Below are 27,975 nucleotides of genomic sequence, written 5' to 3'. Positions count from 1 at the left end.
GATTTTGTTTAAAGGCACCATTGTGCATCCTACATATTAATATATAGGATCGATGTGAATATGGTCTGAATTCCAGAATATCCTGTAATTTTATGATTTGATCTTAAAGGCTCATGGCTTAATTTGGGCTAGATTCAGTCAAACATATAAAAATATTTATGAATTGGTATTGCACATTAGCTATTTGTTAGGTGAAAAATCAAACTGCTTTTTGCTGAAATCCCTTACATTGTTCACCAAAATTCAAATGGAAAGTATTGTGATCATAATCACTTTGGAGTGTTCTTTACATATACCATAGCCTTTTTAATGTGATTATTACAACCACATACAAATTACAGTTTTTAAAATAAAGAATCTGGATCTCTGAAAATGACTTACAGAACCAAACAAATATAAGCATAGTTAAATCAAGGCATTTTAAACTCTGTTGTTAACATTATTGAGATAAGAGTATCAATAAATGGTTTCTAAATGTTTTAAATTATAAATACAATGTTTTGATACTACCTTAGAACAATACAAAAGCAGGTTTTTTTTAAAAAAAAAGAGAAATCTGTTTCTATCAGATTATGCACATTTAAACAATAAGTGGCTCAGGCAAAATAAGTCATTTTAATGTCATCAGTGATAGATTTTCTTTGACAGCTACTGTAAATTACAATTACATTCCTTCTCCTTTGAAAGTAAGCATTGCAATAAATTATCTTTTATTTCAATCCATCAAGACTGCCTTTCAGAAATGAAACACCTCAAATAAAAGTTCAACGGCAGAGTAAGAAAAATACAGTAATTTGTGTTAGTTTGAAACCAAAAATGTACCTTTCTTTACAAAGAATGTCCACAATTGTGGGTTTTCAAAAATATGGTTAATTATACCTCATCGTTCATTGTCATTAGAGGGAATCCCAGAAATTGTACATTCCATTAGTCTAGGACTGTTATAGAAGGAATACCTAAAAACTCCTCCGGCAGACAGTTGGGTAAGCCAGTACAATACCGCTGACCAAATTAACATAAACTATCCTTTGTTTAAATATCTTTAAAAATTAGAGTACATCTGCATTGCTATTTGTGCGGTTGAGTTGTAGAGGTAAACCAAGGCAACTGCCAATAATATGTGGCCCTTCAAATGCTAAGACCTAGGTCTTCCTGTATTGATTTTCTATTTGTACATTGGGGTGTTCCTGTCCTGCCCATCCGCCCTCTTGAGTGGTCCCAGAACCCTTCGATGAATCATTTGAGGCTATATGGACAAATTCTCTTTCTGATGCCACTAATAGAAATTAGCATTTGACTCCATCATATAAATGTTAATGATGGCTTGGTCTCCTTCCGTTCTCCTGGAGTGGCTTTCATTTTTTCCCTCTTGATATTAAATCCCTTAAAAGGATTGTTGTTTTAAATCCGATAGTTTACCGTCTTCTTCAGATTTCATCCTCCCCACAAAGTAGTTTGCTGTTAGCTGAAACAAGCAAACGTTTTGTTCCTCTGAGAAATACATATAAAATATAAAGAAAAATAAATATGTAAACTCATCTTTCAGACCAGAATGTTGGATAAAAAAGGGAGCTTGATTCCAGCCATGGAGAATAGATGCCTTATGTGTAGAAATATTAGTTCAGTACTATATTTTCATGGGTAAATTGAGGCTGCTTTTTCTTGCATCATAATAACCTAATCTCTAATTTAGAATCAGTTCACACAGGAAGAGGATACGGGTTCACATGGGAAAACCTGAGCAGCATCAAGTAGTCAGGTTTTTGAATTGTGGATTTATTGATGTAGTTGGTTTCATGAACATAATTCTATTTTTAATGCATTCTAATCACATACGTTCAAGTATTGCGAACATGAGCTTTTTTTAATTAAAAATATACCCATTTATTTACTTTTATTAAAAATATTTGTAGACTGTCCATTATCCAGGGGATCTTGTGACAGGCTGAAATTTGGCATGTGACAGATAATGCACTGTTTAACCTAGAACAAAGATTGCAAGATAATTGCACTATGGATTTGCAATTCCACTGTGTGTTCATGTATGCCTCCAATTGTTTCTTTACCTGCACTGACAGTCTAGCTTTAGCTTGACCTGTTATTTTTGTATGCAGAAGGCTATTAAAATATTTCAGAAAAGCAAATCCACTGTGAACTTGTATGAGGTAGTCCTGTTATATGAGGAAGTTCCAAGATATCCTTTGTTGAATTGCTCCTTTGTCCTGAATTTTTTTAAAAAAATCAAATGACTCAAATCAATTTTCTAAATGCTCATCCATATGTCCTGGTTGCCATGACATTAAGACATCCCACTGTTTGCAAAGGTCTTCAATATGGTACTTCCATCTTCTTGCCAACCCACTGAAGCCAGTCCATAGCATTTGATTTGAAAGTGGTGCTTTCCCTGCCGCTTTAGTGGAAGAACCTAATATAGGAAGAGGCGGTCAGCAGGCAGCTGGAGTCCATTTGACCTGTAGTCTGACTTCTAGTCTGGTTGAAGAGCTCACAGCCGTTTTTGGTGGAGTCTGGTATGGGACTACTAATCTCATCTAAGACCAACAGGTCTACAAGGAGCTCAATATTCCCATCAGTAAGCAAAAATGAGAAAGGCAGATCTTTTGACCAGCAACATTTTCCTCTGATGGGCAGGTGAGATGAGGGCAAGTGGAAAGAAGTGCACAGAGCATCCTGATCATATTCTGGCTAAGATCTTGAAGTAAGTCATGCTGAACTAAGGAGAACTCAATCCTGATTATATATTTAGATTATATGAACCTTACCGTGGGATTTACTGAATTCAAATATTTACTGGCGTCAGAGAAAAATAAAGAGAAAGGCACATACCCTAAAAGTCTCTTCCCTTTCCCCTTCCAATAAACACCAATGGGATGCTCCATTGGTTGCATTCCTTGAAATCTGACTGCTCTGCATATTGATTTGAAAGTAAGTCCCACATCTTTCTAAAGCAGGTTTACAAAGAGGCAGCGAAAATAATTATTTGGAGAGGGTAGTGTACAATTTCCAAATAAGAAGGGTAGTTTCAGTTGGATGGAGGGCATTGTGATATCCAACTCTGCCCCATCATATGTTCAGGGGAGTGACTCATTTATTTTCTCATTGGTAAGTATTACTGGGTGGGAGGGGAAAAGGTGATGGGTTCCATCAATCTCTGCCTGAAACTACTCCATGTTACAGTGCATATAGTAGTGGCTTCTTCCCATTTATACCACCAGCCCGCCTCATTATATCTGGCAGAGAAGGCATACTGCAGACATCAACTGCCAGGGACTTACATTTGGTAGGTCCTAGGTGGCCAGCCTTCTCTGCTGTGGCTCCTTATGGAACATTCTCTCTCCTGAAATTAGTTAGCTCCATCTCTTGTTCAGAAGTCCCTCAAGACCTGGTTATGTCATCAGTCTTGGAGCTTCTGGGGAATTGGAGATAAATCTCAATGGCTCTACTATTGAAGTGTTTATATACATTATCTCTGGTGGCATTTGTATATTTTCAATTTGAATTAACTTCTATTTTTTTAATATTGACTTTTTATTTTTTTTAAATGCTTATTTTTTATGTATATATTGTTTTTTATTTGATTGTTGTATGCTGCCCAGAGTCACTTCTCATGAGATGGGATGCTAAATAAATTTGATGAATGAATGAATGAACATTTGACTAACCCTGATCAGAGCCTGATTTGGGTTTTCCAAGAGTACAAGCTACCTCTGCCCTTCTGTAGCTAACTTTTTCAGGAAAAGCTGCTTTTTACTTCCAACTGCAAAAAAATAACTGAGGTAACTGGGAACTTCTTAACAATAAAATACTTCAGATAGACTTTATTTCACCTGAAGCTCAACATCTGTTCCCCCAAAGTGAACTAATTGTCACTCCCTCGCTGTGCTTTTCTATCTCTATGAGATCTGCTGAAGCACAGACCATGGGGTGAGAAGGCAAGGGACTTCTAGTTCAGCCTCCAATAATTGAAAACCAAGAGAGTCTTCCATTTTCTGTAGACATACTATCCTTCGCCTGCCATTTAAGTTATCGATCCTAACATTTTGAAAAAGAAGGGGGGGAAACCCCAAACGTTTTCTCTAAAGTTTTTATAAAGAGTGTTCACACTACCAGGGTTTTTTTTTTTCTTTAGATCTTAAATGAGGTGGGAAGTGCCTCCACAGAGCCCTGTTTCTACACAAGCATAGAGCCCATGGGCATCTACCCCTTTATCTTCGGGCCACTTGCACTGGGCTGAGGCTCTAAACAAGGGAAGTGGGTCAGCATCTAATCTGTAGAAATGCTTCCTACTCAATCCAAGTGTCACAAGCAAGGTCTCCTTTTTGCTGTGTGACAAGATCTTATGCATCTCTGAGTTGTATAGAAGGTGACAATAAGACCTGGGTTTTGATGCCACATTTACTAAATATCAGTTTGTTGTTATTGCAAACAAAACATTCTTGCAGCATACTTGAGCCATAATGGGGTTTTTTCCACCCTTTATTTTGGGTTAGTCTGTTCTCAGATCATACTCATTGTGATTGCAAGCCCAACTCATCATGACCTTATCCAAAAACCCAATCTAAATATTACTTTGAAAGTAGCTAAAGAAGGACCAGACAGCCTGAAGTATGCTGATTTTGATATTGGTCATTAATGAATAATAACCTTTCTACAGACCTTTATTTTTATGCTCAGTTTTGCCACTGTAAAAACAAAACCTGAAGTGGGAGGGGTATCAAAAAATGTTGACTAATACCAGAGTAGGATAAGTAAATATATTAAGGAAAGGCCAAATCATGTGTAATATAAGGAAATTATAATTATCATAGTTGCATAGCCAGATAATAATTTCCATCTAATATTTATTGATCATTGTTACTTATTATTATTTAAACTTGCATGCCATCTGACTCTCAAGGACTCCAGGCAACTCAAATTCATCAATGAAATTATAATAAAATCAGTAAAAAAATAAAGATCTGTAATCTGACACTGTGTGGAATCAGTGCTTAAGTGTTGAAGACAAATAAATGCAATGCTGCTCCTGTACAATTTTGTCTACATGCATCACATTTTTTCTGTGTTGATAATGTTAAACAGCCTTTGTCTTCAATACTGTTGTCATGCCAATAAAATATAGCTACGGAAAGCAACATAATCTGGATCAGCTTGATCCAGTTCAGTTGTAATGTTTGTTGCTTTACACCTTATTGACTCAACTAAGAAAATAGAAACAATTTGTTTAAATCTGAGTGTTCTAAATTCACTGATTTGGCATAAGTGTGAATAAAGCGCTGGAACTGAATTGGTGTGAAGCACCATAATAGAAAACTTCACTATCGTCTTTCAAGCTGATAAAGATGATGATCCTAGTTCCAGTTGCTGGCATTTTGGACCATGTAACATTTTTGTAAAATAGTACGCCAAAATAAGAGGAATTTGTCCTCTTCAATCAGGTGTAATTTGCAGTACAGTAAAACAGCATGAGACTTCGCTTAGGCAGATACCCATCTATTGTTAGAATAGATGCTCAATAAGACACACCATGCAGAAGTATACTACACTGCCGCTCTGATTATTTATACATTAGCCCTTGCTTGCTGCTGATCCACAAAAAAGAAGAAAGGGGGCCGGATTTGCAATAGATTTTATCTCCCATCTGGATGGTATCCTGGAAGGCCTTAAAGTCTGGCTGTTTTCCTGGGCCTTGAAGTCGAACAGGTAGAAGCCCTGGTTAGCTGTGTTTGACATCATGCTGCCTAGGTTCAGGGTCTTCTCTTGAATTTTATTGCCTTCATTTCCTTTACTGTATTTTTTTTAACCTTGTCTTCTTTGTATTGGGAGCCACCCAGAGTCATTTTTAAATCAGGCAGTGCCGAAATCAGATCAAATAAATAAATACTGCCCTTCGCATTCATTTCCCGCCCACCTGCCCCGACCTGTTAACCTCTCAATATTTTGGACTACAAGTCCCATAGCTGTCAGTGCAACTCTACCATGGAAAGTGGGAGAAACTGCTATCATAGAAGGTCCTTTAACACTGAATGTGTGGTACTAATTGCCTAAGAAACTTGTTCCTATTGCCCTGGAGTCAAAAGGATTCTCTGACAATTTTTTTTTTCAGCCGAAAATATTGAGAACAAGGCAAGAAACATTGTCACCAAACATCTACAAAATGACAGCCATAGATCAAATGATGTTAAAGGCATGGACCTTTTTTAAAATGTATGGAAGATTTTTTTGATGTTTTCATTATTCAAAACCCAATTTCCTCTCTCAGTCGCACACAAGCACATACATTATTACCTAAGAATTGATCACCATCCTAATGTAGCCCTCATCAAGTAGGTCTTCTCTACTGGCGGTGTAGTTTTTTGTGCTCCTAATATGCACAGGCATTCGTTGTTTGGTATTAGGCCTGGGGGCCGGATCCAGCCCACAGGGTGCTTAGATCTGGCCAATGAGCCCACCTGGGAAATAGCAAAGGACTCTCCCATGGTGCCAGTAAAAAGGGAGCTGGTGGGGGCCCTCCCTGAGCTCTGTTTTTTCTGGAAGAGGGATGCAGGGAGCCATCGCAGCCAAACATGGAGCCCGGGAGGTCTGATCTGGCCGAAAATAGAGCCTTGAGTGAAATCAAGCTGGCCACTCCCTCCCTGGCCACGCCCCTCCCTGGTCCCGAAGGTCAAACACAACCTTGATGTGGCCCTCAATGAAATCGAGTTTGACACCCCTGTATTAGGCTACGCAAAACATTCAGAGAGATGCATCATAAAAAGACCTGAGCACGAGCAAAGACTCAGGGAGGGCACCCCCAAGAAGGAAGACAGCTGTGTGCTCTGGGGCAGTTGCATGCAAAGAAGGGTTGGTGCAGCCCACAAAAACCACAGCTGAAATTTCTGGAGGTGGCAGTTGCCCCAGTGCTTCAAAAAGGGGGACATTTACTTTCAATAAATGATTTTTGAAAGTGTCCCCTTGAATCATTTGCAGTGAGAAACATCGCAGGAAGTCAACAAAAGTCAGTCCAGAGGACTTGTTTTCAGTGAAACAAAGATGGGGAGGCTTTAGTTGTATAGCCAACAAATGCTGTGCATACATGTTGTCTGTCACAGGTTTATTTATTCGATTTCTATAAGCTGCCCATCTCAAGCAAGTGATCGTGTGGTGAACAATCATAAAACAATTACAAAACAGTTACAAAACAATACAAAATTAACTTCAGGTACTCCTTGATTTGCAACCATTTGTTTAGTGACCATTCAAAGTTAACAACGGCACTGAATAAAAGTGACGTTTTTCACACGACTGTTGCAGCTTCCCCGTGGTCATGTGATCAAAATTGGACCGCTTGCCAATTGACATGTATTTATCATGGTTGCAGCATCCTGGGAGGGGGGGGAGGTCATGTGATCCCCTTTTGTGACCACCTGCAAGCAAAGTCAATGGGGAAGCCAGATTCACTTAACAACCGGGTTACTAACTTAACAACTGCAGTGATTCACTAAGAAAAGTTGTAAAATGGGGCAAAACTCACTTAATAATTGTCTTGCTTAGCAACAGAAATTTTGGGCTCAATTATGTTTGTAAATTAAGGACTACCTGAGTAATCACAGATGTCAATACAACCAGGAAATGGGATCCTTCACACATAAAGGGCTCCAAGCCCAGGCACAAATCCAGGTCTTTTAAGACCTTACAAAAGGCCATCCTTAACCCATAAAAGAGAATATTTCAGAGCGCAAGGGCTACGATAGAGAAGGCACATTTCCTATTTCTTGCTGGTCAATTTTCCATGCAATTAATATTATTAATATTATTGTCGTCATGGGCAAATAGGCGGCAATATAAATTCAATAAATAAATTATTCCAAATTAAAGAATCATGTTTTTCTCTAATACATTTAAATGTTCCATGTTTGATTTGACATATTCATATTTCTACAATTGGCTTTTACATCTTTGGTAAGATACCGGCTAGAGGGTTTTAGCCAAATAATTGTTAGAGAAATTTAAATTGATATTTACTGTACTTTTCCCCCCTGCAAAATTCAGTCTTACTCAAAACTGAGGAACTAAGAGCTCTGTTTCCTTGACTTCTAGGTTTAATCTCTCTACGACAGCCTTGCCATTTCATTCTGCTCTATAATTTGCATGACGTTTGGGATATTACTTTGCCTCCTTTCTCTTTGGGTCTTTCACCTATTATTTCCTCAGCTTTTTCAGTTTTCAGTTCCTTTCCTATGTTTTCAGACTATCTAAATCTACAGACAGAGCTCTCTCTCTCTCATACCACTCATGTCTTCTCCTTCCCATCCAGGTTCTTGCCCCGGGTTCCATGTCTCTTACTTTCTTGTGTCTCTTCCTGCTTTTTGGATGGCTGTGCAAAGCAGTTCCTTTCCATAAGAAATTTATTCTAGTCAGAGAATTACCCTTTATTTCCTTCAGTGTAATAAGATTGTACATATAGACAGCTCTGGTCTGATGAGCTTGGTTGTCAAAGGCTATTCCATTCATCATGATCATTGAACTAATCAATTTTAAAGGCCAGAAATACAACGTAAAGCAGATTTATATATATCAAACTATATTAGGTCAGATTTTTAGACCCAATATAGGAGTTTAAATTGCTCTTGGTGAAGTGTGCTTACTTTTCGCCTCAAGTCAATCTTGCACAATAGCACATCCAATGGTGACACTAAATGACTACAGGATTCCCACTGATCTAAAATGGGCATTTGATTTCAGACACGTATTAGAAACTGCATCCAAATGAATGGAATTGCTTTGAGTGTAGCGGTGGTTATATACTGTATTGTATATAGCATTGTATATAAACCACATAAATCATTCATACTGAAGTTTACATACCACTTGTTATATTTGTCAACTAGGAATGCACAAATCGTGTAAGGTCTTATTTGAACTAGTTTGGTGGCAATTAATTAGAAGGGATGATTCAGTCTAAGCTTTGAATGGAGGCTTTGCATAACCATAATAACATCTCTCTCTCTCTCAGCCACTGATTTTATTGCAGAGATGGGAGAATTTCAGGTGCCTGGATCTGTGTGTTTTAATTTCAACTCCAAAACCAATGGCAGCTTAGTATAAAGCTATAGAGTTAGGATTAAAGAATTTGGAAGTCAAAAACTTCTTTGAATATCTATCCTATCTAAGAATAATTTTTTTTCTAAAAAAAAAAAAAGCACTTTAATGTTGCAAGATAAAATAGGCATGAATAAACCCAAATAAAAAATAAAATTATTTTGGCACTAGCAAACTTGGAGAAAAGTATAGAAATATAAAAAGGCTGTTGCTCCATTGTTGAAGAAACAGACTTCTTATTTTCTCTTTAGCCTGTTCACTTTTATGTGTAAGTGTGGACACTGCTAACTCTCTGGCTTCTTTTCATTCTCATTTTTGGGGGGCTCCAATTAAACCTTTCAAATCCTATCAAGACTGATTTTCTACCCCATCTTTTAACTTCCATGTGCCTGCTTCTTTGTGTCATTACTTAACTCCCTGTGACTATTTAGGTGATCCATAAAGACATTTCAGCTATCATGCATTTGAGATCTATACTCTGCTGTGCACCAGAATCACGCAAAATACTGTAATAGCTAAAGATTTTTGTGGGTGTGTTGGTAGGCAAGCAGTAGCTAATCTATAGAACCTGTTCAGAAAAATCCATTCAAGGTGTTATCTGTGAACATAATGAAAAGCTATTGACCTACTTCTCCACTTTGCAGTAGTTGGGTGTCTTCTGTATCCTGGTAGCACTTGATTGTGGCCATGCGCTCGTGAGCATTGGAGCAAAGAGCATGGCCTCATGTGATGTGTAAAATAAATGGGAGAAAAGAAACCAATTCCTCGCCTTTATAGACACACGTGGATGTCTTGAAACAGAACCAACAAGAATATTCAAGGTTGTTGTTTTTTTTAATATGAGTTCTCAACAATACCTCCAAATTGTAATATTTTAGAGCCTCATGCCAACTGAACTCCGTCAACAGACATAATTCTACATATAGACGGCAGCATTTTAAGACTGCTGTTTTTTGTGCATGTAATTTCTTTTTTAAAATGAGCACTGGACTCAACGCATGAGTGCCAGCGGTCACAGCCATCTCTATCATGTTCCTGGGGCAGTGCACAGTATATACAAATAGAGGCCTTTATTTAATGAAAGAACTGGAGCAATAAGGCCATGTCTTCAACTCTCTTTCCTTTTTACATGACTGACTTTCAGTTGCTATGGCATTATTAAGGGATATTTGCCTTGAATATTCTATAAAATAATGGTTTCTGTCTTCAGATGTGAAGAAATGGGGAATTTGGGATGTGAAAGTATATGTAGCACCCATTTTTCCTATAATGCCTCTAAAAAGGAGCTAAAATGAGGCCACCAAGTAATAACAAATGGGTTACTGTTATATGCATTCATATACAATCCCAGAGAACTGAAAGAGGTCCTCTCTTTCTTTTTTTTTAACAAAGAGAAATCAAAATAAGATTAAACCCAGTTAGCAGCATTAGAAGCCACCATATGCGGAGTGAATTGGAAAATATAAAGACAATGAGAATTGTGGAATCCAGGGGCTCCATGTTTCAATCCTGAGCTATGTATGTTTTCTTATGTTGCAACAGTAGGAATTGAATTAGCTTGAACCCGTAACAGTTTATTAACCCAGAGGACGACACATCCTGTTAGTGATGATGAAATTGTACCACAAGGGTAAGCAGCAGAGTGCCATCCAGTTGTTTTCAACTATTCCTCCTACTGTTCCTTGCTATTAATCAGACTGGCTGGCAGTGATTGAATTTGATCAGAATATTTGGAATTCCTTACCCCAATGTGCTGCAACATTTGTTTGCATTCTCATCTCAGATTGCTAAACTATGGTGTTTTCACATTCAAGATTCACACTCACAATTGGTAAGCTTTGCCCTAATTCCTGTTATGCTTTCAACATAATATTTTGGGCAAAAAGTTCACCCTTATTTAACTAATGGAAAAAGATCATTCTTGTACCTCATGCCTAATTCTTGTGTAATGTTCATTGTACTGTATTTGAAGCTGTGGGGCTATGATTGGTCAGCGGTTTTAAAGAGCTTGTCTGCCGGAAAGCTGAGAGTCTAGGTTCAAGACCCAAGCACCACACAAAAGGGTGAGCTCCCTTTACTTGTCCCAGCTCCTGCCAACCTAGCAGTTTGAGGGCATGCAAATGCAAGTAGATAAATAGGTACCACTTCGGTGGGAAGGTAACAGCATTTTGTGCACCTTAGCATATAATCATGGACCACAGACAACACTGGCTCCCTCAGTAAGAAACAGAGATGAACACCATCACCTAGAGTCAGACATGATTGGACAGGGAAAACCTTTACCTTTACCTTTACTTTAAATATAAAGCCACAAGCACACAAAGCCATTAACAGAACTTTAACCTTTGCAAACCAATATACCAATGTGGGTAAGTGTCACTTTTTAAAATATTTTATTTTAAAACTCCATAGGCAGGTTTGGCCACAATACTTTGCCAGGCCTTAAGTTCCAATGTAATCCAGTGGGGACAGCAACACAGTTTTTATTTAAGTGCACGAAACAGCATTTGAGAAAAGAAGTTGCCCGTCATCTCTCTTGTACTTCCTACATGTGCTCTGGGGATGCCTTTAAAGGAAAACTGCAATCTTCAGGTTTCTGAGTTTCTTTTGAATGAAAAGCCACAGTTACCCAGCTCGTCTGATTCTACAGATCCCGGAGATAAAGCCAACTCCACTCAACTGAACCATGTCATGGCTGTGATTCTGTTTAAAGCCAGAGATGAACCTATCAATTTGGGGTTTTCTGGTTGGGCTTTTCTTACTTTTGCAAATAGATTGCTTGCTTCATCAAACATATGAACTTATTTTTAAAGAAATCAGATTTAAACAAGTATATGTGTTTTGAAAACCATTTCTCCAAGTGTGCTTTTTTCTTTCCTGTAAAATGCAATGTATTTTGCCTATTTTTATTTATTTGTATCCCGCCTTTATTATGTTTTCCAATAACTCAAAGCAGTGAACATATCCTTCCTCCTTCTGTTTTCTCCACAACAACAGTCCTGTGTGGTGGGCTGAGAAAGAAAGTGGCTGACCAAGGTGACCCAACTGGCTTTCATGGCTAAGGCGGGACTAAACTCAGTTTCCGGCTTCTAGCCTAATGCCTGAACCACTTGAGCAAACTGACAGATATATGCATTTTGTGTAATCTTTTCCCTAATATATTTTAAATTGTTGAGGTGTACTGTAAATTCAAAGGACTGCAAATTTTGAACTATGGCAAAATTTTGGTTCAAATAATACTTTGAAGCTGAAAGCAGGTAAGTTCATAGTCAAATACAAACTAAACAAATTATCTCTTATCTCTGTTTACGGCAGGATTATAGAAAGCACCCAACAAGAATTGGAAGCACTATGGCTGCAAAATCTTCCTCTTATAAATGCTTGTATGCCTAAAATGCACAATTCTGGATACAAACTCTCAGCTTTACAAATAATGAAAGCACTGATCTAATAATGCTTAGTGGATTTGAAGTAATTCTAACTTTGGTAATCCTCTTGTCAGTTCCTGGACAAATGTAATTGTTTTTTAAAGTTCCTGATTTTTAGAGACAGGATAACCCTCCAAAAGACAGGATTATCTTTGGAAAGTTCTTACCACAAATTAATACTTCTTGATGGAAAACCCCATTAATAACATTCCCAATCTCCTTTTCTCTTTTTATTACAGAGCCTGAACAGCAGGGTATTCTGCCATTTCAGAAATGAAATGAAGTCTTGAGTTTTAGCAAAATGCGAGAATGTGTTTTTCTGTCAGAAAGTGGTAGTGTCAGGATCCTCAGCTGTGTTCTTTTGTGAGAACATGGTAATGATATCTTCAATGAACTGCATTCTTCTGAACTTGGAAATTGTTTGTTGTATTAAACATTTCTGTGTTTTTTTAAAGCAACATTGCCCATCAAAATGGTTTTCAAGTCTGCCCTTACATTGGTGGTCATGGGATAGGAACGAACTTACATAGTAATCCTGAAGTTTGGCATCATGGTAAGAGGGTCCCCTCCTTAATTTTGCATGGTCCTTTGAGTAACCTTACATTATATTTGCATCAAACTGCAAAAGGGTTGTGCTCCTGCCAGTACATACACATTTTGTCACTTCTTAGAAATAATTGTCCTTTTGCTTATTCAATGAACTTTAAGGGAAAATTCAAATGAACAAGTCAGAAACATGATCAAATAGGAGCAGTGTCCAGAATTGTGGGAGAGACATTTTTATTTCCATGCTAATTCAAAATGCATACCACTGGTGATAAGCCTCTAGGGCAGGGGTATCAAACTCTCAGCCCTGCAGGCCAGATGTGTCATGCGCTGGCCATCCCCACCCCCATTTTAGCAAAAGGAGGGAAAAGTTGCGATACATCATGTGACGACAACGTGTCGTCGCGAGTTTGACACCTCAGCTCTAGGGTCTTCTGGTTTCTCACAAACCCAGGCTTGCTTGACAAATACAAAGAAGGTTTTGTAGTTCCCGCTCATCATGATAAATCATGGTTTGTCGAACCAGTCATATCAGGTTTTTAGACACTAACTTTATGACAAGATTCCTGCTGTAATAAACCACTTATCACTGAGGTTTGTACATTGCATCAAGCCAAGCTAAATCCACTTATGACTTCATGCAGCCTTGTGCAAACTAGTGCCTTCCAAGTGTGTTAGGATTGTCCGTCTCCAGGAGACAGGTTGGGAAAAGACAGTTTTCTACAATACATGGCCCCAAATTGGTATCTACAGCAATTGACTTAAGGCCATTAACTTTAGATGTTAATGGAAGAAAGAGGGTACACTATAGGATTGGCCCTCCTCTGAGACATGGCTTGTGTGCAAAGAGCAGTTGTGGGGAAGCAGAATCAGAAATTTTCATACTGAATGCCACACGTTTCTTTTGTCATCTGTCTTCAGATTTTTGCAGATTACTTTTTCCACATAAAAATGTGTTTGCTAAAAGGCAGCTCTTGACGAAAATCCCTCAGCACCCCACACCTTTTCCTACGTTGGGGATTGGAACAGAAGCAGCATTTGGTCCTAAATCTGAAATGACTAACTAAAAACTGGGGGGTGGGTGGGAGGGGATAGAGGGAGAATATTAGCATCTTTTTCACTTCTGCTTGGAAGTAACATGTGTTATTTATTTTCAAGTAATGATACTGAGGAATCCAGGTGTGAAGATAATAGGTGGATTCCACTCTTTGTGTAAAATAGTCATTCACCTAGATCTCCTTTAGTTTCTTTGACTCTTCAAGCACATAGGGTAATTTTAATTTAAAATCTGAATGTATTTTTTTCCTCTGATAATTTGTCATTCCGGCTAGAGATGAATACTTAGGTTATTCCCCTCTCCCCCAAAATACTGTAGTTTCAGAATCAAGTGCAAGCCTCAAATTGGCCAGTCCTTTTCCTCTGAATTCAGAATAATCAAGGACCGATGAGAAGCTTTGCAGGGCAAAGATGGGCTTAGCTAGGGGATGAGCCTGTTTGAGGAAAACACAAATTTCTAGCAAAAGATCATCTTTTTATTTACTTGGGTAATTTAAAAAGTTTCTCTTTTATTTTGTAGCAAACGAAAACGATGTATTAATGGAGAAGGGAATGGCATTCACAATAGGTTAGTTGAAACTGTTGCACAAGCTTACTGTTCAATTAGATTTTCTTTCTCCAGAGTCATTAGGACTCCTATTGTTTTAATAGAACAATACTCAAGCGCCTCTGTTTGAATCTTGAATGTATTAGTATAGTTATTCTAAACTCATTGGATACGGTTTCTATTTGCATTTTCATGACACTATCTGCATTTTGTTAGTTTTGAATTTTTTTAAAAAAAATATCACTGATTTTAATAGAGATTTTATTTATTAAATTGGTATGCTGCCCATTTCTCTATCCAGAGGTGTGATGGCTTCATTACCTGAGATAGTTTGGATTTGCCCAGAGCAGAGCAGCTGCCCAGGACTACTACGTGGAGTAGCACCTTTGGTCGGAAGCTTCAAGGAAGAGCTTGCTCAGGGAGGCCCCAAGCAAGGGAGAATTGGAGAACTGACAATTCCTCAGTCCATCCTAAGGATAGATTTAGATTGTGTCATGACAGCACAGTGGGTTTTGGGAAGAAAGGAAGCTGAGCTCACAGTAAGAGGTCAGTTTGAAGGCTGATTCCTCCCGAATATCAGATTAACCACCCAACTCTCTGGGAACAATTATGCCCCTTTATTGGAGCCCAGGAGCTGCCCTTCTATCATTTTTGGCTGAGTAGCCAGTCAGCAGCCCTCACCTGGGAGATTGAACACGCTAAATACCAATCATCAAGAGCTTATCAGGGGGTGGAAAGAGAGGGAAAAAATGTATTCCTCACTCACGGCGTGCCTAAATGGTACAGCAATTAAGGCGAAATAAGAAAATTGTTGTTTTGCTGATTTAATGAACATTTTAAAACCCGCTTTTAAAAAAAATCAAATATTTCCATCCTGCCTGCTCTTTGGAGGAAAGTGGATGGGGGCTTTGGTTGTTATGATCCATGAGGATCTTAATTAAAGCTTGATTAAAATGCCCTTCTTCCACCTTTTTGAAATAGGAACGCATATCCAGCTTGACGGTTGGTTACTTTGCTTTCTTCCACCGATAGCAACTGCTTTCGTGATTGGGATTTTTTGAGGGATGGCTTAGTAAAATTCAAGATGGTTTATCTGGACAAACTGGCGCTTGTGGGTTGGGAAGGACAAACTTGCAAATCACTATAACAATACTCATTTAATTTTCTGTTTGTCCTATAAGAGCCTGTAATAATGGAAGGAATGACCGAATGTTGTCTCCTGGAGGATGGTTGGACTCTGATCAGTGCAGACTTCAAAAGGTGGTAACTTTCCTGCTGTCTTTTTAATTCTCAGTTTATTGATCATTCCCAAATTGGAAGTCCTCCTGCATTTTTCGTTCAAAATAGATTTCCAAGACCACCTTATCCCCTAACTCGCTGCTTGCTGCTTCTCTTTCAGATCAGCTGTGTTTGAGCACACCATCGTCATTACAGACAAAGGAGCAGAAATCCTGACCCTCCTGGCTGAGGAAACTTAAGAGCCACCAGCTGGCAAAAGAACCTTTTTCCTGCGGTGCTCCCGGGAGAAGCTGGCACGAAGGGCTGTATCAAAACCCATTTATTTATTTAGGGGAACGGCTTTCTTGTATGATCCTCAAAGGACACTGATGTAAACTGGATAATCTTTGAACAAAGCATGTAATCTCTTCTACTCCACAACTATGAAAAATATAATCCCCCTTTTCCTAAAAAAAAAAAAAAAAGTGAGGATGTGTCTCTCTCCCCCCCCCCTTTTTTTGAGGGGGGGTTTCTTATGCTTTGTTTCAAGGCTGTTCCTAGTCCCTGTGGCAATGCCCACATGTTTACATAGCCAAATGGGCTTTTTCAAAGACATGCAAACAACAGCAAAGCAAAGGGGCAAACTTTATTTCTTGTGGCTTTGCGGCCACTTACATTTTTAGCAACCATTCAGCTCTCTGTATATCAGAACCTTTAGACCAAACAAGCCTCCTTTACTTAAAAAAAAAGGGGGGGGGAGTGGTTTTTACTGTATTACTTGTTAGTTACTCCGAGGATGACATGATTCCTTGAGGAAGAGGATCTTGCCTAAACTGGTGCGCCTTTTCCCAGGACGCCAGCCTGACCTCACACCTTTACGGCAGAGGGATTGTTTGATCTGGGTCTTCTTCGGTGCCCCAAATCCCAAGCCAAATCTCTCAAGGAACGGAGAAGTCTGGAGGCCTGGAAATTGAAGACAGTCCTTGGAATGCCCAGAAGAAGGGCTGCCTCTCTGACTTTCGCCCATTCTCCCTTCTGCCTGCAAAGGAGCAGCGTGGCGGTGGCTTCTGCTAGTTGGGAGACGCTGGCTACCCCGTTTATTAAATAAAGGCCTTCTCGGGGCGCTGTTGGAGATCCATCTCCAGGCCGGCCCTCTTTGGCCTATTGGGAGGCGGAGGCAAGCCGGAGAGGGTCCCGCATAAGCTTGAAGCAGGATCGGCTAAGCTAAAGGCGAACCTGGGCGAGGGAAGAAGCTCGGTGAGCAAAGAAAGTTGTGGGAGATGGAGCGAGCGAAAGGGGGACAGGGTGCAGTTGCCGATGCAAATGAGGTTTTTTTGGATAGGGCAAGTAGGCACGAGCTGGGAAGGGAGAAGGGAATCTCTTGGCTGGGCTTGGCCTCAGTCACCCAAAATGTACTTGGGTGACTGGAAACAATCACGCCAACCCCCACCCCCCCCCCGACCCACCGCAACCAAAAGTTATCCGCTTCACGTCGAGCCTAAGCAACGTTTGCCAGTTTTCCTTCTATGAAACCAACTATGGAACCTGGCCCCTGTGGGCGATTTCAAGAGTAACCATCAAAGCAAATTGTGGAATGACGGACAGCTCCCAAATTTTATAGACAACACATTAAACCAGATTTTGACAAGCTCGTGAATGAGTCCCTCCTCCCACCCACCCCACCCCGCTTTGGCGCATTCCCCAAAGTCACAAAAATAATAATAAACTTAGTTTCGCTTAAGTTTTTATTTTTTAAAAAATGATCTGATCGTTCTCCGGTAATAAATTCTTTTCGAGTGCTGGTTGTTGTGAATTAAAATTTGGTAATGTGTACTCCGATAAGAAAGGTCTCCGAGACAGAAGTCAAATTTTGATGAGGCCCTAGGAATATGCAATTTGGCGATAAAGCCAAGGTTGACTAAATAAAATTGGATTCGCACAAGTCTCTTAAATCACAAAATCCTAGTTTACGAATGGCTGAGCTTTCACGATCACTTCGTAAACAACGAGACCTCCTTGCTTATGAATGAGTGGAGGGTCGCTGCTCCAAGATTAAAAGTAGTGTTTTGGTTTTGGTTTTTTTCCCCATTTGAAGCAACCGTTCAAGAGGATATATCAAAGTTTTCCCTACTGGCGCTCTTCCAGAGGTGCTAGACTACAATCTCCATTGTCCTGGACCAATGTGAGGTTGCGTATAAAGGAAGATCTTACAGCACCAGTGTGGAAGATCCCCCTTTTGGGCTGGATTCTCACAATAGCTCAATTAAATCATTGACACCAGGCATCTCGCGCCTCACGTGAACTGCCAGTATTTGCAAAATTGGATGAGGACTGGAGCTCACTCTGCTAGGCAAACTCAATTCGTTTGGTTAGTTTCTTGCGAACTCGGCAAAGGGATTAATTCAGCAACTAAATTAAGCGAGTGCTGTTGGATACTTCGGCAAATTTGATTCCCTCATTTCCTGGACAACTCAGGGGGGAGGGAGTGGAGAGACAGATGCCCCAACACTTTAAGCAACAAAGACTCTGAGAAATAGAAAACAGAACAGAATATACAGAACAGAAGAGAAGAGAATGTAATAGAATATAGAATATAACATAGACTAGAATAGAATGGACTAGACTAGAATAGAGTAGAATAGAATAGAATAGAATAGAATAGAATAGAATAGAATAGAATAGAATAGAATAGAATAGAATAGAAGCTGGAAGGGACCTTGGAGGTCTTCTAGTCCAGCCCCCTTGGGAAGGTAAAGTCAGGAACCAGCATGTCAACCCAGTCAATTGAGCAAAGAAAACCTAAACCCATTTGCCTCAAAGGACTTGAGTGATTGAAGATCCTTCCTTGCACCTGGCTTCACATTTCGTGGGCCCTTTTGAGTTCAGAGCACCAGTCGGCTCTTTGACAAGCTGAACTTCCCGTGTTGCCTTTCTTTCTACTAAAAGATGTGTACCGAGGACACCAGCTCTGGAAAGCTATAGTCCATGGCGCTGCAATCCCCTATATATAGGGGATTTATATATAATAAATGCATGAGGCTTTAAGGTGGCACAAAACTCTTTGATTGCATTGCTTCCTTCAGTATTCCTCTGGGAACCTCCCTCTCTCCCTTCCCTGTAGTTGGAGTTACACAGAACATTAAACCATCACGCCAACCCTTGCGTTTGGGATTAACCTGTGCTTACAAACTTATGTTTTATGATTTCGCTGGTGCCTGAAGCCAACCCAGTGTGGGTTTATGCCATAAAACATTGATGAAGCCAAATCAAGGCTTAGCAGGCTATACCAATATAATGCACATGGCATTAGAATGAGAAAGGGCCTTGTTTGTGTAAAATATAACTAGCCTTCCACACTGGGTTGGAGTAAAAAGATAATCTCACAGGCTTTGAGTAGCTGCCCAATACTTTCTTCCTAAGCAAGTGAACACTTTTGAAGTGTCTTGACCAATTTGGGTCTGAGGTAGACAACACTGCTTCCCACTTATTTCAGTGGAAGAGCTAAGGGTTGATGTAAAAGTAGCAAGAGTCTATGGAACCCAAAGAGACTTACTACCCAATAGGCTTAAAGGTACATCTTCTGCATTGGGCCAGCATCTTTCTCTCTCTCTCTCTCTCTCTCTCCCTTTCTCTCTGTTTAATTGCAGCCTTCCCAGAGCGTTACTCCCCCCTTGGGTTAATTTTATTAGGACTGCAGGATTTTACCAACTGCTGTGGTAACAAGCTGTTTGCCCAGCAATTAGACTGAGGTAGCAGCATTTATGATACACATTTATAATCCTAATGATTAAGGTGATTGCAGAAAGGTTTGTTGTTTGTGTGTGTGAGTGAGAGAGAGAGAGGGAAGGAGGGGAGAAAGTGGGGAGAGTGTGTGTCATTGCTGTCATTGGGACAATGAAAAGAATAACAAAGTTTGGAAAGTTTTGTGCTTGGCGGGGGCTTCTCCTTTCCAACTCCCTCCCTCTGCTATGGATCTGAATACAAAGTTGGTAGAGGAAACAACATTTTTCCTTCTCTGTCCCCCTGCCCCTCCCAGAACACCTCTCAAGCCCTTCAGGGCCTTCAGCCTCACAGAACTACTTTGACCCAATTCTTTAACAATGTCCCTTTGCAGAAAAAAAACAAAAAACCAAGCCAAATCGGAGTCTCGCGCTATCAAAGCAGCCCACTTTCTGGTCTCTCTCCACACATACACAGCGCGTCTTCTGCACGTGCAATCTCTACACGCCTTTTCTCCGAAGTCCTTAGGGAGGAAAGGACTGGAGTTCCCCCCAGGAGAGAGTTCAATCTCAACGAAGTTAAAAGCTTTGGGGCGATCGGAATCCTTCGGTTTGTGGCCACAGAGGACGAGGAAAGGGGCAGCTGGGTACGCCCAGTATAAAAAGCCAGTCTTGGGCAGGTTTGATTAGAATTGATTACAAAGCTGCGATACCAGACCTGATGAAATGGCCCGCTCGTGGATTCGGCCCTCTCCCCCCCCCTCCCCCCGAATTTCAAACAAATTCTAAGTCAAATGTCGACGGAAAGGAACACCCGATCAGTTTCGACCTCAAAGTACATCCGGCTGAGTTCAGCTGGGTTAATTCAGTGAAAGGGCCCAACCGATGCCGCCGCCGCCTGAGCATAGCAAATCGTACGCAAACCGAAGGGACTTTCCGCCAGAGAATTGCGTGATTCAGACAAGTGCATCCGCGCGGAATGGGTGCAGATTTCCAGCGCGCGTGAGAGAAGTGCAATACCACCACTACCACCCCCCCACACACTCCCTTCGACCCACTTGGCAAGGCCGGTGCAAAATTAACCCTCCTCTATCTCAGGGCGTCTCTGGCAACCCGACTAGGCGCTTCACTCGAAAACTTTGATTTTCTCTCGCAGGAAGAAAATCTGCAGGCTTGGGGCTTTTGCTAGGGACGCAAGAACAGCCCTCTTTATAAAAGGGCTTTTCTTTTTTTTTTCTTTTTTCTTTTGCTCAACGCATCTCTTTTCCATCGCAGCTGGAAAAGCCATCCGATTAGCCTCAATGAGGACTAGGAGCAAGAGCCCGCCCTCATATGCTATTCCGTATCCAAGAAATGCCCGGGGTTCCGGGCTTGGGAGGCAACTTGCCCCACCCCTCTACTCCCCTTCCAACCAGTTGCAAACTTTTCTCCCAGTTTGGAAACACTTTCGGCCACTTCAACACCCCACCCCCACCCCCCACCCCCAGCTAAAGGCTCGATTTCCAAGGCAAACATTCTCCCTTCCGCTCCCTTCTCCTCCAACGCGAGCCAGACCTGTCTTAGCGGCCATTCACACTTACGCGCTCCGGGTCCAGGTGAGAGGACAAGCGGCGAGGGCGGGCTGAGTCGCCAGGAGCGTTGCGATGTGGGCACCCGAGGGGCGCCGCTCTTTTCGGCCGCGCTTGGGGGGGACGGGAGGGACGAAAGGGCTCCAAAGCCTCGGAAAGACTTCCAGGGAGGCAGGTGGCCCCGCTTTAGCCCGACTCTCCAGAGCCCCTCGGAAGTGGATGCTATAGGGGTGGGGCGGGGAGCGCTACGGGACGGTCTCGCAGCTCTGGCTTCTGCCCGCCACCGTCGCCTTCTAGTTCGCGGCGAGCGCAGGAGCTGCTCGCCGGCTTCTGAAAAGCAGCCAGCCAGCCAGCCAGCCGGCGGGGAGGGGAGGCCTCCCCCATTAATATCTATAACGCCACCCGCGATGCAATTTGTCTGAATGTTCATTTTTACTGGTGATCTCCCTTTGCCAAAAAAAAAAAAAAAAAAGTGGGCTTGATTACAACAGAGCCGGAGGGGTTCCGTGCGCGCCCTCGACGCGCCGAGGTGGAACCGAGCAGGGCAGGCGGAGAAGTGGAGCTCGGGCCAAAGAGGAGCGCGTGCGTGTCTCGGGGGGCTCGTGCGTGCACGTGGGGGGGGGGGAGTGAGTGTGCGTGTGACACACACACACACACACACACACACACACACATCACACACACACATATATTCATATATCCCCCCCCCGCTCCGGTTGTTTAAACACGCCAAAGGCTTCGCGTGCCGCCATTAGTGTTAAATATATGGCTAATTATGCGTATGAGAATTAAACATCAGTGTTATGCTAATGGGGGCGCCTTCAGCTGTGGATCAGAGCACTTGAGACTAGCATTTAATCAAGTGAATCAGTAACTAATACAGCTGCACGTGTGAACTTTCCGCAAGATCAGCCTCTGCCCACCCCTAACCCCCTCCCCAGGACGGCCTGCTCCGCCCGGCATCGAGAGAGAGAGAGAGAGAGAGAGAGAGAGAGAGAGAGAGAGAGAGAGAGAGAGATCGTGAATGAGGAGCGAAATAATTAGCCGCCGGTGCTTTCTAATTATTAGACCTCGGAAAGTCAGTGGAGATTGCACCCTGGAGGCCTCGCCTGACGACTGCGTGGAAACTATTTTGATGCTTTGCTCAACCGGAGGCAATCGAAGGAAGGAAGGAAGGAAGGAATCGAAGGAAGGAATCGAAGGAGGAAGGAAGGAAGGAAGGAAGGAATCGAAGGAAGGAATCGAAGGAGGAAGGAAGGAAGGAAGGAAGGAAGGAAGGAATCGAAGGAAGGAATCGAAGAGAGGAAGGAAGGAAGGAAGGAAGGAAGGAAGGAAGGAAGGAAGGAAGGAAGGAAGGAAGGAAGGAATCGAAGGAGGGAGGGAAGGAGAGAGACCGGATCACTTCAGCCCCAACCTTCCCCTTTTTCTGTGCGACTTGAATTCGAAAGTAGCCCGGTTGTTCTCACAGAGGCGCGCGGGTATGGGGGGGGAGGCTTCAAGTTGTGATTCCCCCCCTTCCATTTTCCACCTCAGGCTGCTCAGGCAAACTCATAGAAAAGCAAAGGTGCCCATTATTTAGAATTTATCACCAACGGCAGGTCTTCCTTCTTAACCGCCTACTACTTTGGGTTGAATTCTGAGAAACCGTCCACAGCGACCACTATTCAGAAAATTAGTCTGCAACTAACCTGCTGCTCGGGGCAGTTAGACACAGCAGCTTTCCCACAGTCCCCTCAGGACTTCAACTTCAAAGGAACCAAGGTGTACCAGGTCTTACAATAGATTGCTTTTGAATGGGGTCGCGAGGAGTAAATCCCGTGGCCCTGACTCTAAAGTGGGCATCCCCTCGTACACTGGACTGAATCCCAATCGAGTCGAAAGTTGACTTCACCCACTTCAAGACTGCAAGGTGTCCGCTACCAACTCAATGCGTGGAAGCTGTTAAAATGACCTGACCTGACCCCACGAGTGACGTGTCTTGTCAGGAGAGTAGAAGCACTGGTCCCTTGCCCCTCTGCGCACAATTCTGGCTTCCGATCCTCCAGCAGTCTTCCTTCCTTCCTTCCTTCCTTCCTTCCTTCCTTCCTTCCTTCCTTCCTTCCTTCCTTCCTTCCTTCCATCCATCCCTCCCTCCCTCCCTCCTTCCCTTCCCTCCCTCCCTTCCTTCCCTTCCTTCCTGCCTTTCTTCCTGCCTTCCTTCCTGCCTGCCTGCCTGCCTTCTTGCCTGCCTTCCTTCCTTGCTTCTTGCCTGCCTTCCTTCCTTCCTTCTTGCCTGCCTGCCTGCCTTCCTCGGCCAGGTTGGGGCGCTTGGCTAGTCCTGCCGCTCCCGCTGGCCCCTCTCGCGCACCATATGCAGCCCCGGGGAAATCCTGCCCCGCGAATTGCGCGCGCCTGCAAGGAGGGGCCTGGCCGGCCTCGCCCCGCCACACCTGCCAACTGCGCTCCCCTCGCTTGGCTGCTTTAAGCCCGAGGACCGGCCCGCAGCCCAGTGGCCGCTCCGAGAAACGGTTCCACCCGCCAACCGCACCTGAAAGGCTTTTGGGGGCAGGAGAAAAGGGCAAAGCCGGAGAAGTTGTGGGGTGGGAGACCCTGATGCTTCTTTTTCAAACTGACATATACCCCTAACACACCGGTAGGGATAACCCGGAAAAGTCAAGCAGAGCCTGGTGGGAGGGAATGGAGCCCGGGCTTCATCCTCTCCAGCGGAGAAGAGGAGAGCCTGGATTGCGAATCTTTCCCGTCTTCCTTTCCGCATCCTTGGCGGGGGAGGGGGGGGGATGGACTTGGGGTGGGGGGGGGGTGGAGAGAGGCGGCTGGAAGGGTCCCGCGGCAGCGTCTCCTCCGCCCAGGCGAAGTCCGTCTCTCGCTCGCCCGGTCCAGCCGGCGAAGCCCCCTAAAAGCGTCTCGGGCCAATCGCGAGCGCTTCTGCCAGACGGCGGGCCAATCAGCTCGGCGAGCTCATGCATATTCATGGCGTTTGGCTGAGTCAAAGCTTTTAGGCGAGTTTGTGTAGATTCCCCCCAGCACATCTCATGCCTTCGAGACACTTTTTTTTTTATTTTTTTCTTCAAAGAGCCCAACTCCATTTTCTTATGAATGGAAAGTGAAAAGCCCCGGGCCTCTTAAATTGGGTCCCGAGGACGGCGAGGCCGGGAGAGAGGCCCCCCCAAAGACGAGAGCGCGAGAGAGAGCAAGAGCGAGCGAGGGAGAGACACCCGAGTCAGCGGCGAGCAATGACCATGACCACCATGCCAGAGAGCCTAAATAGCCCCGTCTCAGGCAAGGCGGTCTTCATGGAGTTTGGCCCGCCCGGGCAGCAAATGCCTCCGTCGCCCATGGCCCACGGCCACTACTCCATGCACTGTTTACACTCGACCGGCCACTCGCAGCCGGACACCTCGTACAGCGCCGCATCCTCCTTCTCCAGACCGCTGGGCTACCCCTATGTCAACTCGGTCAGCAGCCACTCGGGCAACCCTTACATGAGCTCGGTGCAGTCCTACCCCAACAGCACCAGCTTGGCTCAGACTCGGTTAGAGGAGACAGGTACGTGCCATTTGCCGGCGGGAGGGGAGGGCAGGGCGGGGAGGGGGGTCGGTAGGGAGGTGGGGGCGAGGGGAGGGGAGAAACCCTAAATGGATTTTCCTCCCCCCGCGAAAGATGGGGAAGAGAAACAAAAAAGAAATGCAGCCAAACTGAATGGGGTTTGTTTGAAGATTTTTCTCCCCCCGCCGCCGCCCCCAACCCCAAAACCTCCTGGTTTCTGCCCCAACTACCCTCAAGGGAACAGCCTAGTTTCCAAGATCTCTGGAGTTTGCACACAAAGCCACACCAGGCCCGGCTGGCAAAGCCCCGAAAGCATTTCCTCTGCACTCTTTCCAACTCTCCCCCCCCCCCAGATGTGCGCCTATTAGACTCGGCAATTATTTATTGCGTCGCGCTATAAACAATGTATGCAATTAAGGGTAATTAAACCTAAAGTGCCGCCGCCTGTAAAAATAGAAAAACTTTTCCTTTTTCTCCCCTTCCTTCCCCTTCCCCACGGGCGATGGAACTGCGGGGCTGCCAACAATCCCTTCTCCTCTGCACGCACCACAGCCGCCTCATCCTCCGCCCGACTTCGGGGGCTGCCGGTGGGGCTTAGCTAGCGAGGCGTCCGGGTCTCTCTCTCACGGGGGGGCCTCCTTTGTCACTTCTTCCAGGGACCGAGACTGAGAAAAGCACCGTGGTGGAAGGCGGCGAAGTGCGCTTTAACGGCAAAGGGAAAAAAATCCGGAAACCCAGGACGATTTACTCCAGCTTGCAGCTCCAGGCTTTGAACCGGCGCTTCCAACAGACCCAGTACCTGGCTTTGCCGGAAAGAGCCGAGTTGGCCGCTTCTTTGGGCCTCACCCAGACTCAGGTAGGCAGAGCGGGGGCCGTTTCCCCTCCTCATCCCAGCGCTGAGACGCTCCCCTGTCCCCCCCAAGGAGGGTTGGTTTTTTCCGACCCCGGGCTTCCTTCGGCAAAGAAGGAGCGGAGAGTTTCGGGCGGTCCGGTCGAGCCGAAGAAAAATCTCCCCAAAGGATTCCCTCCTCTCTTATCGCGTGTCTGGATGAAGCCATCTCCCCAAATCTGGGAAAGCGCCCTAAAAACACATTATTAAAACACGTTATTTGCTTTGCCGTCGCTTTCCTTCTTCTTGAGCTGGGCTGTTACGAAGCCTTGTTGGTCGAGCTTCGCTTCTCCTCTTTCCAAGGCACCTTTGGCTCGATAGGTCTCTATACTCCTCAGATAGGAACCAGAGGTTTGAAGGGCCGAGTTTCTCAGGGTCCAGAAATGTCCTTTCGGGACGTGGAGAAAGCCGGGCCAAACAACAATCCGGCTCCCTTTCCAGAAATCCGATCCAAAGGAAAACCACCCACCCGCTACCATTCATGCCTACCTCCCCCTATACCCCTTTCTAGGTCGAAACCTCAAACCTCGAAATTAAAAACCGTCGGGATTTTCATTGGCGCGACACTTTCTTTGGCCTGGGCCCCCTTCCCGGTTTAGAAATGGGAGTCTGCTGTCTTGGGGCACAGTTACTCTCTATCCTGGCCGCATTCCGAGGTCTTGAGCATCGCGGCACCCCGATTCTTAGCCACGTGTGGACTGGGGGAAACAAAGTTATTGGCCTTTACCCGGCCCTTGGACACTGGGCAAGGGGGAACAGTTAAAAACGACCTGGTTAGTCTTGGAACAGCAGCTGACTCGCTTTCCGCCCCCCATTAAAGTAGGGAGGAAAAGTGGAAGCGCGCCTCCAGCTCCATCGACCTTTCTGTCCGGGGCCGCTTCCAAACTTTGCCTGGCGCCTTGGGGCCGAGACTGGATTCCTCGGAGGAAGGTGGGGCGGGAGTGGGGGAGAGAGCTCCCTTCTTGGGCCCGAGGGTGGCTTGGGTAGGGAAGGCTTATTACTTTCCCGATGGGTTCTGACCGTTTCTCTTCCTGGGACGGATTGCAGGTCAAGATCTGGTTCCAGAACAAGCGCTCCAAATTCAAGAAGCTCATGAAGCAAGGAGGAGCCGCCTTGGAAAGCAGCGGCCTGGCCAACGGGAGGTCGCTGTCGGCCAGCTCTCCGCCCGGGCCGCCAGTCTGGAACACCGGCTCGTCGTCGGGTAAGAGCTCCACGGGAACCCCGGGCACCTACATCCCCAGCTACACGTCTTGGTACCCTTCGGCCCACCAGGAGACTATGCAACAGCCTCAGCTGATGTGAGGAGCGAAGGGTTGGCCGGCTCCGGTTTATGTTGTTTTGGTTTTTTGTTTTTGTTTTGTTTTTGCTTTGGCTTTTGTGTTTCTTTTTTTTGTTTGTTTGTTTCTTTTTCTTTTACTTTTGCAACGTTGAACGGATAAGCCGATCGCCCCATCGGCTTGGAACCACCGAAGGAAGGAAGAAGGAAGAAAACAAAGGCAACCTTGTTGGTCTGGGGAAATCGCATCGCAGAAGGAAGCCGCCTTCGTCCGCCTTTAGAGAAGCTTGAGCCAGCAGGAGCGTCTCTGGGCCGCCGACGGTTTTTGGGTCGCAGCTCCCGGGACAAGCACAGATGCCAGGCGGGGCTGGTTCCCACTGCAGACAGCTGACGCCGCGGCCCCAGATAGTCCCTCAGCCATGCAGGACGACAGGCTGCCAGCAGCAGCGCGGAACCCGGCCCTCGGCATGGGCATCAGGACGCCGGCAGCAAAGTACCTGTTTGTCCCAGGAAGGGAGGGGGAGTAGGGTCCTCTCTCTTGTCCGTCTTTCTGTCCTGTTCAAATGAAACTTGGCCATTCCCTTCAACTCATCCTTCCTTTCTGGGCTTCACCAAGGAACAACTTTTCCTTCCTTCCTTCCTTCTTTCCTTCCTTCCTTCCTTCCTTCCTTCCTTCCTTCCTTCCTTCCTTCTTTCCTTCATTCCTTCCTTCCTTCTTTCCCCTTCTCCTTCTGTGTTCGTTGTAGTCCTCTCGGTGTACATTTTTTTTCCTTTTGTCGAATGGGAAAGGGAATTTTTTAAATTATTATTATTTATTGACTTAAAACTACCACTATGAGAGTCCTAAACATTTTTTAAAAATAAACTTTTATGGGCGGATCTGTTTTGCAAAAGTGATGCTGTGTTCAGGCCGTTTGTTTCAAACCAACCGCACACACGCTGAAGGGACTGTTCTCATTATGGCTGCTGCTTGTTCTTCGCTTTGGGGCATACGCGCGCGCGCTCGCTCCTCGGGATCCAAGGAAGGCCGTGGGATTCGGACTGCAAACGCATTTGCAGAAACCTAGTCTTACAGGCTTTTTTTTT

At 44.1% G+C, this 27,975-nt stretch overlaps 2 protein-coding genes across 4 annotated transcripts in view; both read left to right on the top strand.

Annotated features, from left to right (window-relative positions):
* METAP1D (methionyl aminopeptidase type 1D, mitochondrial) overlaps positions 1 to 17,692 on the top strand; it is an 86,815-nt gene extending 69,123 nt beyond the window's left edge. For 2 of the 3 annotated variants that reach the window (XM_026697054.2, XM_026697053.2), the window contains 4 exons: positions 12,980 to 13,077; positions 14,647 to 14,694; positions 15,855 to 15,933; positions 16,073 to 17,692. In XM_026697054.2, the coding sequence (XP_026552839.1) occupies positions 12,980 to 13,077; positions 14,647 to 14,694; positions 15,855 to 15,933; positions 16,073 to 16,151 (304 nt within the window). In that variant the 3' untranslated portion in view covers positions 16,152 to 17,692. The remainder of the gene's footprint in view (positions 1 to 12,979; positions 13,078 to 14,646; positions 14,695 to 15,854; positions 15,934 to 16,072) is intronic. The other variant, XM_087919939.1, reaches the window with a different exon arrangement.
* A 6,719-nt stretch (positions 17,693 to 24,411) lies between these two features.
* Positions 24,412 to 27,765, top strand: DLX1 (distal-less homeobox 1). Its single transcript, XM_026696732.2, has 3 exons — positions 24,412 to 24,724; positions 25,381 to 25,580; positions 26,661 to 27,765. Exons 1-3 carry the CDS (start codon positions 24,412 to 24,414, stop codon positions 26,913 to 26,915), a joined length of 768 nt encoding a protein of 255 aa, XP_026552517.1. The 3' UTR covers positions 26,916 to 27,765.
* Positions 27,766 to 27,975: the final 210 nt, after the last annotated feature.

Source organism: Pseudonaja textilis, chromosome 1, assembly GCF_049901715.1.
Source record: "Pseudonaja textilis isolate UNSWEBS1 chromosome 1, rPseTex1.2, whole genome shotgun sequence".
In the NCBI taxonomy this organism is placed as follows: Eukaryota; Metazoa; Chordata; class Lepidosauria; order Squamata; family Elapidae; genus Pseudonaja; species Pseudonaja textilis.
Note: the sequence above shows the minus strand (reverse complement) of the source record. Positions and strands in the feature narration are given on the sequence as shown.

Coding starts and splice junctions, on each gene's coding strand:
- DLX1 (XM_026696732.2), top strand. CDS start 24,412: ATGACCATGACCACCATGCCAGAGAGCCTAAATAGCCCCGTCTCAGGC. Junction 24,725..25,380: donor GACTCGGTTAGAGGAGACAG/GTACGTGCCATT, acceptor CACTTCTTCCAG/GGACCGAGACTGAGAAAAGC. Junction 25,581..26,660: donor TGGGCCTCACCCAGACTCAG/GTAGGCAGAGCG, acceptor GACGGATTGCAG/GTCAAGATCTGGTTCCAGAA.